At 44.1% G+C, this 17828-nt stretch overlaps 1 protein-coding gene across 1 annotated transcript; it reads left to right on the top strand.

Moving 5' to 3' along the window:
* Positions 1-7367: 7367 nt before the first annotated feature.
* On the top strand, positions 7368-15300 carry PHOSPHO1 (phosphoethanolamine/phosphocholine phosphatase 1). Its single transcript, XM_056547566.1, has 2 exons — positions 7368-7756; positions 12273-15300. The coding sequence occupies exon 2, from the start codon at positions 12282-12284 to the stop codon at positions 13023-13025; it is 744 nt and encodes a 247-aa protein (XP_056403541.1). The 5' UTR covers positions 7368-7756; positions 12273-12281; the 3' UTR covers positions 13026-15300.
* The last annotated feature ends 2528 nt before the right edge of the window (positions 15301-17828 follow it).

Raw genomic sequence — 17828 nt, 5'->3', positions numbered from 1 at the left:
CCCTTTAAGGCTAGGTACACACAGCCGCTTGCATCCGACCCATTAACCCCTTGAGGACCAGGCCATTTTACACCTTAGGACCAGAGCGTTTTTTGAACATCTGACCACTGTCACTTTAAACATTAATAACTCTGGAATGCTTTTAGTTATCATTCTGATTCCGAGATTGTTTTCTCGTGACATATTCTACTTTAACATAGTGGTACATTTTTGTGGTAACTTGCATCCTTTCTTGGTGAAAAATCCCCAAATTTGATGGAAAAAAATGAAAATTTTGCATTTTTCTAACTTTGAAGCTCTCTGCTTGTAAGAAAAATTGATATTCAAAATAAATTTTTTTTGGGATCACATACAATATGTCCACTTTATGTCTGCATCATAAAATTGTGGAGTTTTTACTTTTGGAAGACACCAGAGGGCTTCAAAGTTCAGCAGCAATTTTCAAATTTTTCACAAAATGTTCAAACTCACTATTTTTCAGTGACCAGTTCAGTTTTGAAGTGGATTTGAAGGGTCTTCATATTAGAAATACCCCATAAATGACCCCATTATAAAAACTGCACCCCCCAAAGTATTCAAAATGATATTCAGTAAGTGTTTTAACCCTTTAGGTGTTTCACAGGAATAGCAGCAAAGTGAAAGAGAAAATTCACAATCTTCATTTTTTACACTTGCATGTTCTTGTAGACCCAATTTTTGAATTTTTGCAAGGGGTAAAGGGAGAACATTTTTACTGGTATTTGTAGCCCAATTTCTCTTGAGTAAGCACATACCTCATATATCTATGTAAAGTGTTCGGCGGGCGCAGTAGAGGGCTCAGAAGGGAAGGAGCGACAAGGGGATTTTGGAGAGAACATTTTTCTGAAATGGTTTTTGGGGGGCATGTCACCTTTAGGAAGACCCTAGGGTGCCAAAACAGCAAAAAAAAAAAAACATATGGCATACCATTTTGGAAACTAGACCCCTTGGGGAACGTAACAGGAATTAAGTGAGCCATAATACCCCACAGGTGTTTCATGACTTTTGCAAATGTAAAATTTTTTTTTTTTACATAAAATGCTTGTTTCCCCCCAAATTTTACATTTTTAAAAAGGGTAATAGCAGAAAATACCCCCCAAAATTTGAAGCACAATTTCTTCCGATTCAGAAAACACCCCATATGATGGTTAAAAGTGCTCTACTGGCGCACTACAGGTCTCAGAAGAGGAGTAGTCACATTTGGCTTTTTGGAAGCAAATTTTGCTCTGGGGGCATGCCGCATTTAGGAAGCCCCTATGATGCCTGGACAGCAAAAAAAAAAAACCCACATGGCATTATATTTTGGAAACTAGACCCCTTGGGAAATGTAACAAAGGGTAAAGTGAACCTTAATACCCCACAGGGGTTTCACGACTTTTGCATATGTAAAAAAAATATAATTTTTTTTACCTAAAATGCTTGGTTTCCCCAAAATTTTTCATTTTTACAAAGGGGTTAAAGCAGAAAATACCGCCCAAAATTTGAAGACCAATTTCTCCCAATTCAGAAAACACCCCAAAGGGGGGTGAAAAGTGCTCTGCTGGCGCACTACAGGTCTCAGAAGAGGAGTAGTCACATTTGGCTTTTTGGAAGCAAATTTTGCTCGGGGGGGCATGCCGCATTTAGGAAGCCCCTATGGTGCCAGGACAGCAAAAAAAAAAAAAACACATGGCATACTATTTTGGAAACTAGACCCCTTGGGGAACGTAACAAGGTGTAAAGTGAACCTTAATACCCCACAGGGGTTTCACGACTTTTGCACATGTAAAAAAAAAAAAATGTACGAAAATGCTTGGTTTCCCAAAATTTTTTCATTTTTACAAAGGGTTAAAGCAGAAAATACCCCCCAAAATTTGAAGACCAATTTCTCCCAATTCAGAAAACACCCCATAGGGGGGTGAAAAGTGCTCTGCTGGCGCACTACAGGTCTCAGAAGAGGAGTAGTCACATTTGGCTTTTTGGAAGCAAATTTTGCTCGGGGGGCATGCCGCATTTAGGAAGCCCCTATGGTGCCAGGACAGCAGTAAACAGTATGTACTGTGTGGTGCTTGGTGTAAAAAGTGTAGAACAGTAATAGGAAAAAAAAAAAAAGCTGTGGCCCCCCAAAAAAATGGGTGGCAAACGCAGCTCCCTGAACCCCTAATGGGACCCGGGGTCAGGGATCAGACCCTAATAGGACCCTGTGGGACCTATTAGGGGGTCAGAGGGGGGGGGGGTACTTTTTTAAAAACTTTTTTTTTAAACTTTTATAGAACTTTTTTTAATCTATCAACTCCTACCTGTCCCTGCAATCAGCTTTCCCTATTCTACGGCTCCTGAGGGGGCTCCGGCTCCAAGGGGGGATCCACGGCTTCTTCTCACTGCTGCACCCGCTGACTGAACAAAAAGAGCAGCAGCGGGATGGAGCCGTTAACCCCTCTTCTTCCGCTCTGCTATTGGCCGGACGATCACCGGCCAATAGCAGCGTTGCTGGGGCGGTGACAGTATTGTCACCGCTCCCCAGCAACGGCAGGTGATTGGACACCGCCGATCACCATTTATTACCGGGTCATCGGGTCACAAGTGACCAGAATGACCCGAATCGCCGAAGATCGCTTGCGTGATTTTGCAAGCGATCTCCGGCGATCGCCGACATGCGGGGGTCCAGGGACCCCCCTAGGCATTTGCACAGCATGCCTGCTGAACGATTACAGCAGACATGCCGTTCTGATCTCTGCCCGGTGCACGGCAGAGACCGGAGAAACACCAGAATGTTCTGGAACGTCCTTGGTCCTTAAAGCCCAGGATGCTGGGACGTTCCAGAACGTCCTTGGTCCTTAAGGGGTTAAGGGTCTGATCGGCAATTTTTTTTTTCATTTGGGCCGATCTGGCCCTCTAACGGGTCCCGACGGACCCTATTCACTTGCTTGGGGTCTGTAAGTGACCCAGTAATTTTACAGAATTTTAGCGGAGAAAGATAGAAAATAGTCCTTGCATTATTTTGTATTTCTTTGCCAGCATGAACCCCGCAGTGGATACGGTTTGTGTAAATAGGTGGTTTTTACAGATCACATCCTTGATGCAGAATTGCAGTTGTGGAATCTGAAACAAAATTTCACAACAAAGTCTAGGCCTTCGGCTGTCCGGGCATGCTAGGAGTTGTAGTTTTACCACAGCTGGAAGCACACCGATTGGGAAACACTGCTATAGAGTCATGTGAGACTTAGCCTGTAAGGTGACTTAGCATTCCCATGTGTATGCCTCGCAGCTGTCACCGTGGGTACAGATTGAGGAAGAGGATAATGAGTTGTGTTCTTCCCTCAGTAGCCATGTGTACGGATTGGAGAGCCTCTATGTGACAGATGTCGCCTCCACAATGACTTTGCACATTCTGCACAGGTGCATGCGTGAGAACCTGTCACTATAGATGGGAGTACGTCAACCCCCCCGGGAGAAGAAGGGCTGACAAACCTGTTCCAGCCTGACGAAGCCTCATCCCCCGGATATTAGAAGAAGCATTACTACACTGGAACTGCAGTGGATGCTGATCGTAGCCACTGCCAGGGCATGCTGAGCCATGCAGTCCACAACTAATGGAGAACCACAGGTTGGAGACCACTGATATATGTACTCGATGACTTCAATAGTGATATCTACAGCAGCAAGATAAGAAGGAACGTGCAGACAGGACAAGTAAAAGGCTGTCATAGAATGCTGGGAGTTCTAGTCTTACAACAGCTGGAGGCACCCTGGTTGGAAAAAACTGGTATATGTGGAGAACTAGACCCAAATTTATTAAAGGAGATATCCAGTGCTGAACAACGTATCCCCTATCTTAAGGATAGGGGATTAGTTTATGATCCCAGGGGGTCCGACTGATGGGGCCCCCCGTGATCTCCTGTATGGGGCCCCGGCTTGCTGGCCAGATAGCGCGTGTTGACCACTGCACGAAGCGGCGGCCGACACGCCCGCTCAATACAAATCTATGGCAGAGCCGGAGATTGCCAGAGGCAGCGCTCCGGCTCTGCCATAGAGTTGTATTGAGGGGGCGTGTCAGCCGCTGCTTCATGTAGTGGTCAACACGCCCCCTTCCCGCCCCGGGGCCCCGTACAGGAAATCGCGAGGGGGCCCAGCGGTCGGACCCCCCGCTATCAGAAACTTATCCCCTATCCTTAGTATAGGGGATACGTTTTTCAGCACTGGATATCTCCTTTAACCTGTTGGGGACGAAGGGCGTATGCATACGCCCTTGCGTCCTGGTACTTAAGGACGAAGGGCGTATCCATACGCCCGTGGGAATTTCGGCCCCCGCCGCGCGCCGGGCGGGGACCGGGGTGACTGCTGATATCTATCAGCAGGCACCCCGTGCAAATCCCCAGGGGTGTCATTAGACCCCCCCATGTCGGCGATCGGCGCAAATCGCAAGTGAATTCACACTTGCGATTTGCGCCGATTCCGGGTCATTACGGGTCTATGGTGACCCGGTGACCCGGAATAGAAGGGGGATCGTGGGTGTCTAAGACACCCACGATCCCCCTAAAGCGATAGGAGTGAGGTGGCAGAGTTGCCACCCCTCCTATCTCTGCTATTGGTGGTCTAGACGCGACCACCAATAGCAGATCAGGGGCGGAGGGGTTTACTTTCGTTTTCCCCGTCCTGCCCTCCCACAATAGGCGGGGCAGAACGGGGAAAACGAAGAGGAGCGGCGCCGGAGTCCACTTACCCCTCCAGAGACAGCGGAGCGTCGGGGATCGGCGGCGGCGAAGGAGATCTGCGGCGGCGTGCGGCAGAAGAGGACGGCTCCCGGATGCGACGGAAGCCGGTGAGTAGTTGCCTAGCAACATCTAGAGGGCTACAGTCTGACACCACTATAGTGGTCTCTAGACTGTAGCCCTCCAGATGTTGCAAAACTACAACTCCCAGCATGCCCAGACAGCTGTTTGCTGTGTGGGCATGCTGGAATTTGTAGTTTTGCAACGGCTGGAGGTCTGCAGTTTAGAGACCACTGCACAGTGATCTCTATACTGCCCTCTAGATCTTGCAAAACTACAACTCCCAGCATGCCCACACAGCTGTTTGCTGTCTGGGCATGCTGGGAGTTGTAGTTTTGCAACATCTGGAGGTCCACAGTTTGGAGATCACTGTTCAGTGGTCTCTAAATTGTAGCACTCCAGATGTTGCAAAACTACAAATTCCAGCATGCCCACACAGCAAACAGCTGTCTCGGCATGCTGGGAGTTGTAGTTGCGTACCTCCAGCTGTTGCATAACTACATCTCCCAGCATGCCCTTCTGTGATCAGACATGCTGGGAATTGTAGTTTTGCAACAGCTGGAGGCACACTGGTTGGAAAATACTGAGTTAGGTAACAGAACCCAACTCAGTATTTTCCAACCAGTGTGTCTCCAGCTGTTTCAAAACTACAACTCCCAGCATGTACTGACAGACCGTGCATGCTGGGAGTTGTAGTTTTGCAACAGCTGGAGGCTCACTGGTTGGAAAATACTGAGTTAGGTAACATAACCTAACTGAAGGTTATGTTACCTAACTCATAATGTTCATGAAACCGCATGGTCAATGGCAGAAACGTAAAAAAATACCAACGTCCAGAATTGCTGATTTTTGGTCACATCATTTACCAGAAAAAGGCATAAACAGCGATAAAAAAATTAATAAATAAAAAGTCCTATAAAAACAAAAGTGGTACTGATAAAAAAAAAAAAGACAGATCACAGCGCAAAAAATGAGCCCTCACACATAAAAAAGTCATAGAGGTCAGAAGAGGACAATTTTAAGCATACTCATTTTCGTACAAAAACTCGTAATTTTTTTTAACCCCTTAACGATGCAGGACGTAAATGTACGTCCTGGTGATGTGGTACTTAACGCACCAGGACGTACAATTACGTCCTGAGCATAACCGCGGACATCGGAGTGATACCGGCATCATGCGCGGCAGGTCCCGGCTGTGCATCGCAGCCAGGGACCCGCCGGTAATGGCGGACACCCGCGATCCCGCGGATGTCCGCCATTAACCCCTCAGATGCCGTGATCAATACCAATCATGGCATCTGCAGGATCGCGGTCACTTAACAGGATGATCAGATCGCCCGCAGCGCTGCCGCGGCGATCCAATCATCCTGCACAGTAGACGGAGGACCCCTCACTTGCCTCCGATGTCTTCCGGGAGTCTTCTGCTCTGATCTGCCTTCCTGCAGACCAGAGCAGAAGATGACCGATAACCCTGATCAGTGCTATGTCCTATACAAAGCACTGAACAGGATTAGCAATCGAGTGATTGCTTTAAATAGTCCCCTATGTGGATTATTAAAGCGTAAAAATAAAAGTTAAAAAAGTTAAAAAATAAAGTAAAAAAATTTGAAAAACCCCCTCCCCCAATAAAAACGTAAATTGTCCCATTTTCCCTATCTTACCCCCAAAAAGTGTAAAAAAAATTATTTTATATACATATTTGGTATCGCCGCGTGCGTAAATATCCGAACTATTAAAATAAAATGTAAATGATCCCGTACGGTGAACGGCGTGAAAAAAAAATCCAAAATAGCTGCTTTTTTATAACATTTTATTCCCAAAAAAATTTATAAAAAATGTAATAAAAGTTTTGTATAACCAAATATGGTATTAATAAAAAGTACGGATCACGGCGCAAAAAATTAGCCCTCATACCACCGCTTATACGGAAAAATGAAAAAGTTATAGGTCTTCAAAATAGGGGGATTTTAAACGTACTAATTTGGTTAAAAAGTTTGTGATTTTTTTTAAGCGCAACAGTAATAGAAAAGTGCATTATCATGGGTATCATTTTAATCGTATTGACCCAGAGAATAAAAAACACATGTCATTTTTACCATAAATTGTACGGCGTGAAAACAAAACCTTCCAAAATTTGGAAAATTGCGGTTTTCTTTTTAATTTCCCCACACAAATAGTATTTTTTTGGTTGCGCCATACATTTTATGATAAAGTGAGTAATGGCATTACAATGGACAACTGGTTGCGCAAAAAACAAGCCCTCATACTAGTCTGTGGATGAAAATATAAAAGGGTTATGATTTTTTGAAGGGGAGGAGGAAAAAACGAAAACGTAAAAATAAAATTGTCTGAGTCCTTAAGGTCCAAATGGGCTGAGTCCTTAAGGGGTTAAATTAAAGAAGTAAAATAAAACAAAACCTGTATAAATTGGGTATCTTCGTAATTGTATGGACCTACAGAATAAAGATACTGAGTAAAAACAAAAAACCTCCAAAATTTACAAAATAGCTTTTTTTTAAAATATTTTGGCCCACAAATATATTGTTTATTATTACAATGTGGTAAAACAAGTAATGTAATGCCGGAGCGTGTTCGGACATACTGGGAGTTGCTTGTAGTTTTGCAACAGCTGGAGGCACCCTGGTTGGAAACCGCTGAATTATACAAAACACACAGCACGGATAGAGGCGTCTCTTCAGCGTTACTTAACTTGTAGGCGTGGTTACAGATGTGGGCGTTCCTCTCTCGCGCCCACCTGGCTACTTGTGAATGGAAGTAGGCGTGGCTACATGGCGTGGGGCGCCTGACGCCCCTCCCTCTTGCGGCGTCCTCCGTTCTCCGCTGACGCGTCCCATTGGCTGCTCCGTCGGTGACGCGTTGCGATGCGATGCAGCCGGTGCTCCCTTGTGATATAAAACATCGGAGGAGATAACAGATAGAACAGCATCTAACCACTGACAGAAGAGAGCAGCCGTCAGGAAAAGAACGTAAGATAATCCTGTCTCCCCCCAGTGCATGACATGGACTGTCTTGACCTCCCATTTTAAATAATAAGAGGGGAGATACCACTGGGGGGTAGCAAGGGGGTTTACAAGTAGAGGGCAAAGCAAGCAATGGAAGCAACCACTAAATAGGGAGGGAGGATGATATTGTAATATTACATTTTTAAGAGAGGGGGGAAGAGGTCATTTATATTAGGGGTACATGGACATCAGCTGGCAATATTTCTTCTTTAATACACAATGTATCATATTGGGCATTGCTTTGGTGGCTGTACTGCATGTATTGATACAAGGATTCATAATATCTAGGTTTCAAAACTACAACACCCAGCATGCCCGGACAGCCGATGGCTGTCCGGGCATGCTGGGAGTTGTAGTTTTGCAACATCTGGATGTCCGCAGGTTGAAGACCACTGTACTATATCAATTTGGATTTGTCATAAATGCAACAATGTAGCAAAGTTCACATCTTGTTTGTGTGTGTGTATATATATATATATATATATATATATATATATATATATTTTATTTTTATTTTTTTATTACTAAACAAACTATAACTTAACTGATGATCACTAAGAGATATATTTTTTCATATATCATAGGGTTCAACACCAGATAATTTCATTGGTAAGGTTAACATCATGACCTCTATGGCTACTTTTACATATATGCCCCCTATGTCCTATGCGGAGGTGGGGGATGGGCAAGGAAACTGCCTCGAAACAGCAGCAAGCAAAACATGATGCAATGGTCTGTCAGGGATGGCATTACAGAGGCACTGAGAAAGTTACATCCAATTGCACCCAAGGGCATATGACACCATAAGGGCAGATCATGAGAGTGCTGTGGGGCCCTCAAAGAGAGGCAACCCCTTTTTGGTTGGTCCCATTCCTTTATCTACTGCAGTGTTTCCCAACCAGTGAGTCTCCAGCTGTTGCAAAACTACAACTCCCAGCATGCTTGAACGGACTTTGGTTTTGCAACAGCTGGAGGAACCCTGGATGTAAAACACTGATCTATTGGTAAGAAACTGCAGAACTCCCCTCTCCAGCAGCAGAGAGCAATGTGGACAGACTGGAAGGAACAACACAACTTCCTCTGGAGGATACAGCAGCTGATAAGTACTGGAAGGCTTTTAAAAAAGACAGAAGAAAAAGAACTTTCGATTGCCACCTACTGAAGGTAGCTTCCCTTCCAGGGCCGTTTGAAGGAATTTGGGGATCCCAAGCAAAATAGACATGGAGGCCCCCCCCCCCCCCAGATGAGGGGGTTCATCTGAGGGTACTACCTTCCTACTGGCGGGAAGAGGGGGTTAATTTCAGGGTACTACCTTCTTACTGAGGGAGGGGGTTAATCTGGGGGTACTACCTTCCTATTGGGAGGAAGAAACGGTTAATTTCAGGGTACTACCTTCTTACTGGGGGAGGGGGTTAATCTGGGGGTACTACCTTCCTATTGGGAGGAAGAGGGGGTTAATTTGAGGGTACTACCTTCTTACTGGGAGGAAGAGGGGGTTAATTTCAGGGTACTACCGTCTTACTGGGAGGAAGAGGGGGTTAATTTCAGGGTACTACCTTCTTACTGGGGGAGGGGGTTAATCTGGGGGTACTACCTTCCTATTGGGAGGAAGAGGGGGTTAATTTGAGGGTACTACCTTCTTACTGGGGGGAAGAGGGGGTTAATTTCAGGGTACTACCTTCTTACTGGGAGGAAGAGGGGGTTAATTTCAGGGTACTACCTTCTTACTGGGAGGAAGAGGGGGTTAATTTCAGGGTACTACCTTCTTACTGGGAGGAAGAGGGGGTTCATTTCAGGGTACTACCTTCTTACTGGGAGGAAGAGGGGGTTCATTTCAGGGTACTACCTTCTTACTGGGGGATAATGTGATTTTATTCACCCATCAGGTCAAAGGTGCTACGTTTTGGTCTGCACCATTAGACCTTTCTTAAGCCATTGAGAAAGGTCTCATAGTGCAGACCGAAACGTAGCACCTTTGACCTGATGGGTGAATAAAATCACATTATCACGTATTTGGAGTGCCGCTTCTTCTTCTATGGATATACAAGTCATGGGACAGTGAGTGGTGTCCCCAGCAGCAGAGTTCCAGAAACAGCACCACTCCTGTCCATAGATTAGAAGTAAATTATCACTCAGCCCTGTCTGCTTCAATAGAGCTGCAATACCAGCTTCAGCCTACAGGCACGTGTGGCGTTGTTTCAAGAATAAACTAACCATATCTTTCTAATCCTGTACAGTTCCTTTTTACGGAAATAAATCAAATAAAATCTGCCTTCTTCCAGAAACAGCACCACGCCTGTCTACAGGTTATAAGAGAAGCGCCTGCTGCGGACGGGACGTGCATTGGTTATTTCAATGGGAGAACCAGAGATGCTCAAGTACAGCGCTCGGGTCTCTTTTGCACTCCTCTCAGGGTGCCATTCAGGAGATAACGGCACCCTGGCATTCTCTGCTATCCCATAGATAGGGGATACGTTGTCTTTTACTAGAGAACCCCTTTAATAGAGATCTAGTAGGCTGTGACTGACAGCTTTACATCAGCATTGCCAACTGCTCTGCCCAGCAATTTGCAAGCCAGTTTTTTATTCGCTTTTACTTCCAGATCTCTGATCACTGTATGAGTCTATGTATACAATTAACCTATATTTAGCTGCTTATCTCTTTGGAACTGTGTTAGAGGGAATCAGTCACTAGGTTTAGGCCCTATCTGAGTGCAGCATAAACTGGTTACTGAGAAGCTGATTACAATGATCTATTACACACATTGTATAATGCAGCTGTTCCCATTCTCCTGGTATCCAGGTCCGCCTGCCCATCTGCCACCGATTGACAGCTGTAGGCTGTCACTCAATGGGTGGTGGGAAAGGGTCCTCCTGAATATGGAAGACTACTGATCGTTTCTAATGGGGAGGACTACTTCCCTGCCCTGCAAAGATCATCAATATCTGCATTGCACATACATCAACTTAAGCATCGGCTCTGTCTCTTGTTTATGCTGCCCTCAGTACATATACATATAGGGCATCTAAATATATACGATTCTTTATAGCTCGGGAGTACTAGATGTGTGTATATATATATATATATATATATATATATATATAGAGTAGCATTGCTATAATCCGGATATTATAATTGCCTCCTGCGGACCTCCCAAATGTTGCAAAACTACAATTCCCAGCATGCCTGGACAGCCGACGGCTGTCCGGGCATGCTGGGAATTGTAGTTTTGCAACATGGCTGCTTTCTTTTAGAAATATCATCCCAGCGATATTATGATATATCATTGATCTATGTGAGCAGATCTGAGTTTCCAGATTTCACCACTGTAATATGATGGATTATAGTTGCATGTATACCATTGGTACACTTGTGCATTCGTGTATCAGTAACGTGTTGTCATGTGCTGCTTCTGTATGGGTTGCTTTGAAGCTCCGACTATACCCATAATGCATCTCAAAAAAGTAGACCGCATTTATATAACACAGGTATTAAATATGTAACAACACAAACACAAAAGTCATTTACTCACTACCAAGCTTAAAGGGGAACTCCAGCCAATATGAACAAATCCTCTATTCACAGGATAGGGGATGAGTAGCGGTTGGACCCCCGCGATCTCCGGAACGGGACCCAGCTCTCAGTGGTGAGCGTATGTAGTAGATGGCACGCCATCCATTCCTATTTCTATGGGAGTGCCGAAGAGACCCGAGTACAGCACTCGGGCATCATCAGTGCTCCCATTAAAATTAATGGAGCGCGTGGAGTTGGGGTCCCGTTCCCGGGGGTGGGGGTTGTGGGTGGCGGGGGTCCCATCAGCCGGTTTAGTTCCAATACACACAAAGGGAATAAACATGTGTATAGCAAAAAAAGGTGTTACTGCAATCCTTTTCTGTGAGAAATACTTAAAGGAAAACTGTCAGATATTTTCTCCCGCACTATCCACACTACTGGTGGATAGTGCTGGAGATGCTGATTAAAACTAGCCCTACCTTACCCGGATCCGCCTGGCCGTTCGCCCGCAATTGTAGTTTTAATCTATGTGTATAGCTTGCTGTAACTGGCACGGGCGGGGCTTCTGTAGGTTAACTGGCACTGACATCAGTACTGCTTATGAATGTTCATCCCCCCTCCCTCCAGTTAGGAGCGGTGAAGAGAGGGAGAGCTGGAGGGAGGATGAATATTCATAAGCTGCGCTGACGTCAGTGCCAGTTAACCTGCAGAAGCTCTGCCCGTGCCAGTTACAGCAAGATATACACATAGATTAAAACTAAAATTGTGGGTGAACGACGGGCGGATCCGGGCAAGGTATGGCTCGTTTTAATCAGCGTCTCCCGCACTATTCACCAGTAGTGTGAATAGTGCGGGAGAAAATATCTGACAGTTTTCCTTACATTTTCTAGAAGAAGTTATGCGTCTAAGGAGTCCAAGAACAATGTTGTTGCTTGTACAATTAACTGACTGTGGCATTGTCTTATAGGTGACAAAGATGGCCTCCACCCACAAGTACCTTCTCATTTTTGACTTTGACGAGACAATCGTCAATGAGAACAGTGATGATTCGGTGGTTCAGGTTGCACCTGACCAGGAACTTCCTGACTGGTTACGCGAATCCTTCCAAGATGGCTTTTACAACCAGTACATGCAGAGGGTTCTCAAATATCTTGGAGATAAAGGAGTGAGGCTCAATGACCTCAAAGCTGTATATGAGAAAATCCCTCTATCACCTGGAATGCCTACTCTCTTCCGTTTCCTGGCCAAGAACCAAGATCGGTTCGAGATCATCCTTATCTCTGATGCTAATATGTTTGGCATCGAGAGCAATATAAAAAGGTATGGCTATCATTCTCTCTTCCGCAGGGTTATCAGCAACCCTACCAGCCTGGAAAAAAGCGGATACCTGACCCTCGGACCTTATCATTCTCATAGCTGTCCTCAATGCCCGGCAAACATGTGCAAGAGGAAGATAGTGGCCGAGTACCTCAATGAACGGTCCCAAGAAGGAGTAAAGTTCGAGAGCCTTTTATATGTTGGTGATGGGGCCAATGATTTTTGTCCAACTGCTATATTTACTTCCACCGATGTTGCTTTCCCTCGAAAGAATTATCCCATGCACAAACTTATCAGAAAGATGGAAGAAAAGCAGAAGGGATCCTACAAAGCTAAGGTGGTGCCGTGGGAATCGGCAGATGTGGTTGCACAGTATCTACAGGCGCTTCTGAACAAGTCTTAAGAGGAACGATAACATTTTATGTTAGAACAAGGACTCTGAGCACTTTAACGTGTCTCTGTGTCTATGCTCTGTCCTACTATGCAGTTATCAACTTCCAACAACCTGTCCATAGGGTTGTTGAGTTGTCCCTCGTATGCCAGTGTTCAACTATACTAATGTCTTCGCAAGGTACTATAGACTGTTCTTTCCTATACTCATCAGCAGAAAGACTTAAAATATTGTATCTATCTTCACCGAAGAACAAAGAATAGTAACTTTTTAACCTCTTAACATTGTCATTCGTTGCTTAAGCATGAAGATGCTTTTTCTATATACCTCTGAAATCTATACAAGACGTTCAGCATTCTGACGGAGAAGTGGGATATTAAAATGTACTGGGGGGTTCCCAGTATGGGAAATGATGTGGAGCCATTTTTTGCACACACTGCTCTTCATATCATAGAGTAGAAAGTTCTTGCATGGGTCAATGGGGCCATCAACTATTACGAGATCATAGTCAGCATGAAGGGGTTCAGGTATGGGTTCAGTACCAAGTAGTAGGTGCATGTTACTCTCTATATAGATATGTTCTTATCTTAGTATGAGTCAACTCTCCAAATAGGTTGTCGGGTTCCTAAATCATAGAAAGATATTCTAAGTTAATAGAGGAGGGATCCTCCATTCATTACCTTATCTACAATCTAGAGCAGTGGTCTCCAACCTGCGGACCTCCCGTCCGGGCATGCTGGGAGTTGTAGTTTTGCAACATATGGAGGTCCGCAGGTTGAAGACCACTGATCTAGAGTATTGTTTCCCAAACTTTGATCATCAGAACTAGTGATCGACTGATATCGATTTTTTTTAGGGCCGATACTGATAATCTGTCACCTTTCAGTCCGATAGCCGATAACTTATACCGATATTCCGGTATAAGTTATCGGCTATTTCGGCTGTCCAGGCATGCTGGGAGTTGTAGTTTTGCAACATCTGGAGGTTCGCAGGTTGAAGACCACTGAGCTAGAGTATTGTTTCCCAAACTTTGATCATCAGAACTAGGGATCGACCGTTTTTTCGGGCTTATACCGATAATCTGCGACCTTTCAGGCCGATAACTTATCTTGGCGGTGGTCTCTGGCCAGGGAGGCGGGGCATTATTGGCAAGGTAATTGCCGATACCTATAATGTCCAAAATCGTGAATATCGGCCGATAATATCGGCGAAACCGATAATCGGTCGATCTCTAATCAGAACATGATGGGAATTGTAATTTTGCAACAGCTGGAGGGCCACTGATTTGGGAACACTGACCGAGATTGTGGCTACAAGGAGCATCTCTTGTGCTGGAGGATCCAGCATGTTTGTAATTATTGACTGTCTGGGCATGCTGGGAGTTGAAGTTTTGCAACAGCTGGGGGGCCATAGTTTGAGACCACGGCTGTACAGGTACCAGAAAGCAGTGCTGACGAGAGGGGAGTAGGAGTTGTCAGAACTGCAGTATTTGGCTCCTTTCACATCGTTGTAATGACACGGCAGTGTGATGCCCGTCAGGGAAGCCGGGGAGAATAGAAGGAGAAAAAATACTGCTTGCTCCCGCTATTCCCTTCAAAAAACGGTTCCCGACTGACCTAATAATAGTAAATGGGAGCCATTGGGAACCGTTGTTACCCGTCATGAGAACGGCCGTTAACCCCTTAATTACCACAGACGTAAATGTACGTCCTGGTTTGGTGGTACTTCGCGCACCAGGACGTACATTTACGTCCTGTGTATGACCGTGAGCATCGGAGCGGTGCTCGCGGTCATACACGGCAGGTTCTGGCTGCTATCAGACCCACCGGTAATGGCCAACCATTAACCCCATGGTCCGCCATTAACCCCTCAGATGCCGTGATCAGTACAGATCACAGCTGATGCGCATGATAAAATAGAATGTGTATAATAAAATAGATGATCGGATTGCCCGCATCGCTGTTGCGGCGATCCGACCATCTGTAATGGCGGACGGAGGTCCCCTCACCTGCCTCCGTCCGTCTCCCGGTGTCTCCTGCTCTGGTCTGAGATCGAGCAGACCAGAGCAGAAGATGACCGATAATACTGATCAGTGCTATGTCCTATGCATAGCACTGAACAGTATTAGCAATCAAATGATTGCTATTGATAGTCCCCTATGAGGACATAAAAAGTGTAAAAAAAAAAAATAAGTTGAAAAATGTAAAAATAAAGTTTTAAAAAAGTGAAAAATCCCCTCCCCCAATAAAAATGAAAATTGTCAGTTTTTCCCATTTTACCCCCAAAAAGGCAAAATAAATTTTCAATATTTTTTTGCTATTGTCGCCTGCGTAAATGTCCGAACTATCAAAATATAATGTTAAGTATCCCATATGGTGAACGGCGTAAACGTAATTTATAATTTTTTTTAAAGTCTAAAAATGCAGCTTTTTTGTCACATTTTATTCCAGAAAAATTTCTAAAAAAATATATAAAAGTTTTATTTATGCAAATGTAGTATCGAAAAAAAGTACAGATGACGGCGCAAAAAATGAGCCCTCATACCGCCCTATATATGGAAAAATGAAAAAGTTATAGGTGGTCAAAATAGGTGATTTTAGATTACTGATTTTGTACAAAAAGTTTTAGATTTTTTATAAGCGGTACAAAAATATAAAAGTATCTAGTCATGGGTATCATTTTAATCGTATTGACCCACAGAATAAAGGACATATGTCATTTTTACCGTAAATTGTACAGTGTGAAAACAAAACCCTCCAAAATGTGCAAAATTGGGGTTTTCATTTAAATTTCCAACCTAAAAAAAATGTTTGGGGGGGGGTTCGCCGTACATTTTATGGTAAAATGAGAGGTTTCATTACAAAGCACAATTGGTCTCGCAAAAAACAAGCCCTTATTTGGGTCTGTAGATGGAAATATAAAAGAGTTATGGATTTTAGAAGGCAAGGAGGAAAGAACGAAAACGAAAAAATAAGGTGAAAATGGGCTTGGTCCTTAAGGGGTTAAAGGCACACACACACAACAACAAAAAAACGGGGCTTAATGACAGTGTGAAGGGGGACAGTGTGAAGGGGGACTTTGAGGTTAGGGTAGGTGAGTATGACTTCTTTGTAACTTTTGTCAGCCAAATATAAAAAAATTCTGCCCTTGGGAAACCCCATTCCTGTGGACTGCGTAATGCTACATTTTACCTGTGGTGGCGCTGCAGGGAAACTGAACACATGCTCTCACAGTTTACTGTTGATTGCAGGACACCCTAGAGACAGAGTTTTGAAAACTGTCTTTGTTCCCCATAGTAACCAATCACAGCTCAGCTTTCATTTTACAAGACTACAAAATGAATGCTGTGCTGCAATTGGTTGCTATGGGCAAAGTTTGAATAATTATGTCCCTCCTGTGATCAGTTTATCATCAATGGATCTTTCGGTTAAATAGATGGAATGTCCAAAGTAGACGACTGCTTAATCTTAACCCCTTAAGGACCAGGCGTTTTTGGTTTTTTGCACTTTCGTTTTTTCCTCCTTACCTTTAAAAAATCATAACTCTTTCAATTTTGCACCTAAAAATGTGTATTATGGCTTATTTTTTGCGCCACCAATTCTACTTTGTAATGACATCAGTCATTGTACCCAAAAATCTACGGCGAAACGGAAAAAAAAATCATTGGGCGACAAAATTGAAAAAAAAATGCAATTTTGTAACTTTTGGGGGCTTCCGTTTCTACGTAGTACATTTTTTTAAAAAAATTACACCTTTTCTTTATTCTCTAGGTCCATATGGTTAAAATGATCCCCTACTTATATAGGTTTGATTTTGTATTACTACTGAAAAAAAATCATAACTACATGCAGGAAAATTTATATGTTTAAAATTGTCATTTTCTGACCCCTATAACTTTTTTATTTTTCCATGTTCAGGGGGCTATGAGGGCTCATTTTTTGCGCCGTGATCTGAAGTTTTTGTCGGTACCATTTTTGCATTCATCTGACTTTTTGATCGCTTTTTATTCATCTTTTCATGATATAAAAAGTGACCAAAAATACGCTATTTTGGACTTTGGAATTTTTTTGCGCGTACGCCATTGAATGTGCGGTTTAAAAAGAGGTATATTTTTATAAATCGGACATTTCCACACGCGGCGATACCACATATGTTTATTTTTATTTTTATTTACATTGTTTTTTTTTTTTTTTTATTCTTGGAAATGCCAGGTGATTCAAACTTTTATTAGGGGAAGGGATAATTGAAAGGGTTAATGATTTTTTTTTTACACTTTTCTTATGCCATATTATAGCCTCCGGGGGGGCTATAACATTGCACGTACTGATCTTTACCACTGATTGATGCATCTCCATAGGAATGGATCAATTAGTGTTTTCGGCGATTGAATGCTCAAGCCTTGGCTTGAAGCATTCAATCGGCGATCGGACTGCAGGAAGGAAGGTAAGAGACCTTCCTCCTGTAGTACAGCTGTTCGGGATGCCGGGACGAACAGCGGCGATCCCGAACAGCTCCCTGAGCTAACCGGCACATTTTATTTTCACTTTTAGCCGTGCGGCTCAGCTTAAGGGTTAATAGGGCGCGGCACCGCGATCAGTGGCGCGCGCTATTAGCGTTGGGTCCCTGCTTCACTATGACGCCGGGCCTGCCGTGATATGATGCGGGGTTACCGTGTAACCCCGTGTTATATCACGGGAGCGGGACTAGGGGCGTAAGTTTACGCCCTTGGTCCTTAACAGGTTAAAGGGGTACTCCGGTGGAATTTTTTTTTTTAAATCAACTGGAGCCAGGAAGTTAAACAGACTTGTAAATTAT

The sequence above is a fragment of the Hyla sarda genome, chromosome 12 (genome assembly GCF_029499605.1).
Source record: "Hyla sarda isolate aHylSar1 chromosome 12, aHylSar1.hap1, whole genome shotgun sequence".
Classification (NCBI taxonomy): Eukaryota; Metazoa; Chordata; class Amphibia; order Anura; family Hylidae; genus Hyla; species Hyla sarda.
The sequence above is the reverse complement of the archived record's forward strand: the minus strand, read 5'-3'. Positions and strand labels throughout refer to the sequence as shown.

What these genes read in the sequence shown, in the direction of transcription:
- PHOSPHO1 (XM_056547566.1), top strand. Translation starts at nt 12,282, where the DNA reads ATGGCCTCCACCCACAAGTACCTTCTCATTTTTGACTTTGACGAGACA.